Source organism: Ammodytes marinus (assembly GCF_949987685.1).
Source record: "Ammodytes marinus genome assembly, chromosome: 11".
In the NCBI taxonomy this organism is placed as follows: domain Eukaryota; kingdom Metazoa; phylum Chordata; class Actinopteri; order Uranoscopiformes; family Ammodytidae; genus Ammodytes; species Ammodytes marinus.
Genome location: NC_137215.1, coordinates 20,752,746 through 20,759,814, shown reverse-complemented (window position 1 = coordinate 20,759,814; position 7,069 = coordinate 20,752,746). Strand labels below are relative to the sequence as shown.

The 7,069-nt window shown below is 40.8% G+C and overlaps 1 protein-coding gene across 1 annotated transcript; it reads right to left on the bottom strand.

Annotated features, from left to right (window-relative positions):
• Positions 1-359: 359 nt before the first annotated feature.
• Positions 360-6,252, bottom strand: opn6a (opsin 6, group member a; the record flags this gene model as incomplete). Its single annotated transcript, XM_080036397.1, has 6 exons — positions 360-821; positions 994-1,217; positions 1,738-1,842; positions 2,713-2,812; positions 4,807-5,012; positions 6,114-6,252. 6 exons carry the CDS (start codon positions 6,250-6,252, stop codon positions 360-362), a joined length of 1,236 nt encoding a protein of 411 aa, XP_079892523.1.
• Between the last annotated feature and the right edge of the window lie 817 nt (positions 6,253-7,069).

The following is a 7,069-nucleotide window of genomic DNA, read 5'->3' as shown; positions in this document are numbered from 1 at the left end:
AAAATCCAGTGTTTCAAGATGTTATCCTTTATCTTTTGCCTTGCCACATTACTGACTGCACTGCATTTCATATGCTGGCGAATATTCAGAGAGGATCCAGGCAAATCAGTATGACATTGCTCCCCGATACCAATTTGGGGTTGAATGAATCGCTGAAAAGAAAAAGCCTTTGTCAGAGCTGTCAAAGTAGAAGAATGAAAGTCCCTTTGAGATTGAGAAAATGATTTATTCACATTGGTTTCATTATACACAACAGTTTATTTACGTGGGTAAGACCAAAAAATACAAAAAAATACTCTTAATACTTGATCTCCCCTTGTAATTCAAGTATTGGTTCAAGGAAAAATGGGAAGAGTCCATCAGAGGCGGTCACACCAGTACTCTGATGTTTCAAAGTGCGAGGGCAGGTCGATGTGGAAGACTCCCTGTGGGGCAGATGGAGGGGACTGAGGAGGGCTGTTGACCCCCGAGTCGCTGTCAGGACTGTATGGGTTTAGCTGTCCCACGGAGTACTTGGCCTCCGGTTTCTGGACAGGAAGTGCTGCGTGTGGGGTCAGGACCTCGGCCTTGGGTTTGAAGTGCTGCAGATGCACCACCTCCCTGCGCTCCAGCGTGCACGGCAGCAGCACGGCGATGTCCTTGCGGAACTTGGAGCTCATGCCGAAGTAGATGAGCGGGTTGTAGAAGCTGGCCGACTTGGCGAAGAGACGGGTGATGATGCTGGTCGTGTTCGGCACATGGAAGCCCCAGGCCGACCACATAGACACCACTGCATATGGCGACCATGCCATGATGAATGCCGTGCAAATCACAATGGAAATCTGGGGAGGAGAAACATGAGGAACCAATTGTCAAGATTGGAGAATAACGTGAGAGGAGGTTTATTACAGACAGGGTTGCTTTTAAGTGGTGCCTTTAAGAGTCTCGTTTTACTTTCCCTTTAGTCTTTCCAATAAAAGCGCCATAAATAACCTCTTTTCCTATTTGCCTTACCCGTGTGACATCCCTCTCCACTTTCCTTTGACGGGGGGTGAGGAAACCGTCGGCCGACATGGCGTTGGTGCTTTTCACCGTGTTGATAATGGCGACGTAGGCGCAGAGCATGATCATCACGGGGATGAAAAAGCAGAAGATGAGGATGGAGATGATGTAGGACTTGTGGATGGTGGAGTAATTGGCTTTGGACCAGTCCACTTCACAGGTACCATAGCCTCGATCTAAGAGTAACATAAGACGCAGAGGTTGGATCGAGCAAGGCTTTTTAAATGTATTTTAAAGCCTCTGGAAACCTGGTCTGAAATAGAATACATTTAAATATGCTATCAAAGTTGGGTCCCTCAATAAGCTTTTATAAAATTCAGATTTAAATTAAATGTTAATAAATATTATAAAACGTATTTAAAAAAAAATGTTTTACTGTCTAGACCGTTTCACAGGACTGTGCCATATCAAACGGTCTCCATGGCAACAGCCATTGTTTTTATAGAATGTTCAGGCAGAGAACCGCACTGATTGGTTCAAGATACTTATTATGTCTTAAGAACCAGAGCATAGCCCGCCTTATCTAAATCTAATTTCTGTTAGGCTTATCAAACTTAAATGACAATATCTTGTCTAAAGAGCCTAACTCTTTTCTGATGCTTGCTATCATGCAACTAACTCCCCAAATAACATAATTAGAAGGATTTTGTGGATTTGTGTTCACAGGGGCTTTAATGTCCTATATTCAGAACAGACCTGTGTAGCTGCCCCAGCCCAGCAGTGGAGCAATAGCCCAGAACGCCGCGCCAGTCCAAATGCAGATGAGTGACACGGCAATGGTGTTCATGCTGATACAGTAAGCTGCAAAAACACAAGACAAGGAAAACACGGCATGAATGCATCATTATATTCCCAAGTTGTGGAACAGATTGTTTGCAGTTTGAAAAGGTTAAATGTTCTGATTTTGGCAAACGCAGGACAGAAAAAGTGAGAGGCACTCACAGATGCAACATTCTTGACTTGTTATGAATGCTAAGATTGTGTCATTTATTGAACAATGAGGTCTTTTTTCTTATATCACCAGCCTTTGCAAACATTGGCGACTGAAAAGAACCTCTGTTGACAAAGTACATGTAGCTTTGTATTCAGGGGAAGAAAGACGATCAATCATCTGCACTATTTTGAAGCCGCACTCCCATATCTTATGTCAATATACTGTACAGTAAGTGCAGTGCAGTTTGTGAAGGATTGGCAACTTACAGTGCCTTCGTTGCTGCAACTTTATGGGGGTATAAGTTACCTTCTACTGTTGCTTGGATACCTGCACGTTTACCTACAAGTTTTACAAGCCTACAGTAGTTGCATTTGAACAGATAATCACGGTGCATCCTTTGGAAACAGGTTTAAATTGCTAGTGTTTTACGAACAACCACAAACACCGTAAACATTCTTAACACAACACAAGCTCAGGCTAATTTCCATATAATTAAGACATTCTTCGGCCTCAGTTACCTCCCGAAAATAGAAAAATGTCACCTCAAATTAACTTAATGACATGGTGGCAAAAGTGGTAGTAATTTCCACAGACGAAGTTAGTAATAAGGTTTCATTAGCACTGAAAAACACACTTTTCTGTCAGATAAGAACTGCTGGAATGTGAGGCAGGCAGAGACGCTAGTCTGAAGCTTACTTTACATCCTTTCACTTGAACTCTCAGAGTTTTGACCCGACCTTTGTTGGGGTGGCATCCCCTGATGTATCTGGTAACACTGATGACAGTCAAGGTGTTTATGCTTGCAAGGCCAAAGAGCAAGGTGAAGAAACCATCTACCTGGAAAAACCAAGAGAGATAGGGGGTTAGTGGATTTATTTATTTATTTAACCTTTATTTACCCAGGCAAGCAAATTAAGAACAAAATTCTTATTTTCAAGTGCAGCCTGAATCATGATATAACATCTTTAAAATGTCTATGAGTTGGTACTGAAGCCTCAGGGTATAGCTCTGTCGCCTGGGTGATTCTTCCAGACCTTTGTCTGTTTTGCTTTGGATTTCATCAGTTCGAGACGCCACTGAAGAGCTCAAGAGCTATTCATGCCTTTTATTTTTGCAAATTCGCTCCAGGCCCAGAGCATTTCCTCTAATGTGAACTGCAGGCCGAATTTCCACAAAAAATCTAGTGGATGTTCAATGACTACCATATGCTTTAAACTATGATGCTTTTTAGCAATCAGTCCATTGACTGGGAAGAGGATCTTTCAATTAGTGGCCCTTGTTAGAGGGACTTATGCTACTGTGTTACAGTCTGGCTCCAACTGTGAGACACCCTACTGGGTCACTTCCAGGTGACATGGATAACTTAAGGTCTCTAGCTGATTACGTTCTTGATCTCCCTTAGTCCTTATCCTGTTACTGTCGGTCATCACGTTCTTTCACCCTCACATTCAGAAGATCACTGGGCCATTGATGTCTGGACCATGATCTTAATCATGCACTATCTATTTTACTTTTTCTGTTTTTATTACAAAAAGATGGCTTCTTGAGAATATATGATTTGATCCTCCCAGCTCATCTCAGTACAACATGGTGTTTTCGTTCTCTGCATCTGTCTTGTCTTACTCCTTGTTGTAAATTTTGGATCATAACAAGCATTTTTGTATTCACCTTGCACACCGTAGCTTTGCAACATCATAGGATTCCATAAGGCTCTATAATATCCAATAGTATCCTGTCACCATAGGGTACAAAACAAGGGGACCTGGCCTAGATTTCAACTGTTCATGTCCCATCATGCTCCATGCAGTAATCTGCTAATGCTTCTCACATGCCTGTCTCCTCCACCGTCCTATTTCTTCTCTGCTCTACTATTTCTGTCACCTATTCCTTTACCCTTGTTTACTCCTGACGCCCCCTCTCTCTCTTAGCCCACCTCTCTCGGGGGGAAGGTGAAATGAGAGGGGCGTGCCGCTATCCCAATATTTTCTCCTTCTCAGGAAAACCTGATCTTGGATGACTGCGAGATGAGATCATCTCAGTGGCTGTACTGACTGTGTACAGTGTCTTTCCTGCTCAGATTTCTGGGTTTACGCTTCTGGGGCCTAAAAGTGTTTTGGTTACACCAGCTTGTTTTCATTCACTCGCTGCAGCACGGAAATCAAGGTTTCCCCCTCAGTTAGCCTTGAGCAAGAAAAATAGCCCTGGATGAATTCCAAGCTCAAGTATGACAACTATGTCATTTCAAGCCGAGGCCGTGTGAGGAGGAAAACTAAGAAACGTAAAGGTTGAGATGGCACACAGCAATTCATCTTTTAATATGATTCAAACTTCTTTAATTTAGAAATATAAAAGCATGTAATTCAATCTTGCAACAAACGTCTCCCCTGCAGCTCTTGTTTATTTCCTGTTTGGTTGTTGAAAGGTACCATGCTGCTTGAATAGTCCCCATTCCCCCATTTAAAGGCCCCCAGGGTAGTAATCTTATTACAGATTTAACCTCCAGCCCACATGGCTATTAGCGTAATCCCTTGCACATACACAAGGCCACACGCATACTCACTTTACTGTTTAAGACTTCCACAGATTCCTTTAATGTCCATCTTTAATTGGAATTGGGGTTTGCAACTCTGTACTGTCATCTCATTCAGGCAATTTCAAACGATCCAGGGATTTGAATAATTGTTAATGCAGCCGATTGCGACATAATTTAACTGATCTTTTTGTTTAATTGTTTTGGTGGGGACTTTGATAGGATATATATAATATTTCTAATAAGTAAACACCCAACTCTATCTCTTTTAAATCAAACATTTTATTGGTGTGGCTTTTACCTGGCAGGTCCAAATCCAGGTGATCAAGAAGCCATCATCCTGGAAGATATTGAATATTTCTAGAATCCCCCTAGAGTAGCCGAACACGGAGATGCTGGCATCAGAGATGGCAAGATTTAAAGTGAGGTAGTCTGTTGGCTGAAGAGAGGCCCGCTGTCTGTATAGAACGAACATCACTAAACTGTTTCCAAACCAGGACAGCCATCCTACAGAGAGAGAAAACACAGAGCATTTTCTGTGAATATTAAGTAGACAACACATTATCTAGTAAAGTATAGTATAGTATTGTTTTAAATTGAAAAGAGTTGTGCAGAATATTGTTTTGAACATGACAGTAGTAGAGCTGTGTAGAGTATAGTTAAGTAGAGTACCGTAGAGAAGATAGTAATATTGTGTAGAGTATTGTGTAGTGTACTACAGTTTAGCTTAGCATAGCAGTAGATTATTGTAGGATATTTTATAGTATTAGAGTAAATGCAGTAAAAACAGTAAAATATTTCAAGTTTAATTTCGTAGAGTAGAGAAGTCTTTATCATATTCTATCATATTATAGTATATCTAAATATAGTAAAGTATAGCACAGCAGAGAAGAAAAGTTGTTGCCTATTATGTTAATGATGCTTTAAAGTTTATTATTATTGAGTAGAGAACAGTATAATAGGCTATAGTAAAGTATAGAATAGCATAGCATAGATTAGCATAACATAGTGTTGTATAATAAAGTGGTAATAGTAGAGTATCAAGGAGAATATATAACTGAGGGAAAAGTATAGCAAAGTACACTCAATAGAACAAAGTATAGTAAAGCATAGTATGGTAGAGTAGTAGAGAAGATTAGAGTAAAGAGTTAAATATAGCAGAGTAAAGTGGAGTTTTAGGACTCATGTGTTGACCTGGGCCAACAGACAAACAGTGCCACCAACACAAACCCGACTGAATGTGTCAGCGGGGGGCTGACCTTTGGAAACAGGAGGAACAACAGTTGTTTTTGTTGGTGACACTTCAATAACGTGTGACTTTCTCGTATTCGACCTTTAAGCAAAAAAACTATTTCTGAGGGGGTATATATTTTGCATATTTATGGAACATATTTCAAGCATTGCGTCAGCTATTAACATAAGCCATTTCATAATACATTAATGAATCATTTGACTTGGGCATCCTAAACGACAATTCAGCCATTGCTCCAAAAATGACCATGCTCTACTAGAAAATCTCAATTCCAAAGTTTACACAAAGTATTAACACAGAAACCCTACATTTGAAGGTCTATTATATTGTAGTGTAGCCTACTTTGGTTGACTTACCTAATACCAACAGGTAGACTCCAATAACAGTTTCTCCTTGTTCAGAAAGAGGAGCGTCTGTATGCAGAGTGCTCAGGTTATTATTCCTCCATGGAATATTCACCACCTTCAGAGGATAACTCTTCAGTGTTATTTCCATGGCCTGAGTTTCGATGCCAATGCATGTATCCTTGCTATCCACTACAGGAGCTCTGCTCTCCTCTGCTGTCCGTAGACACTAGTGGAACACTAGTAGGGATGACCGCTCAGTTCCTTTTAAATCCAGCTTAGATGCACTCACTAATACCTCACCACTCACTGTCTGAATAACTGCACCTGAAATCCTATCTATATCTTAACAACTAAGCAGATAGAGATTTGGGGTTGAAATCCTAGCATACTGGGAATTGTCTAGTCAGCTAGTCCACTAATGGAAGTAGTTTTTCGATTCCATTCAGCTTAAATTAATTCCTGTATTAGAGACTTAAGACTCTTCTCACACAAGAGTCTTACCTTAAAGGTGAAGTAAGTGGTTTATTTATGTTAATATAAGTGTAAAATCGCTCTTTATTCATACAGTGATCACTTACATAATGTGCACGTTTCATAAAGCCGATCTCTCAGTCAACTGCTTTGCATGTAATCGGCAAATAAACGTATTGTAGTATCCCAAAAATGTTATACAATCAGAAGAGAGAACGCTACAAACCCACACTCGTCTCACTTATATATTGTACTATATGCACTCCATGGTCTCACTGCCGGTGCACGCCAGAGCAACAGATGGGTGAATGTGTATGCGCCTACAATGGCGGAGCAGGTAAAAATCCTTCCCAATGTCTGTTTTGATGGTTTTTATCATGTTTTATCACACTTATGGATCTGAGATGATGCTAGATAACTTGCTGCTTGAAGACCGCAGTGCATTAATGTGGTGACGTAGGGACGAGCTAGGGGACTGCTAACTGCAGTAACTG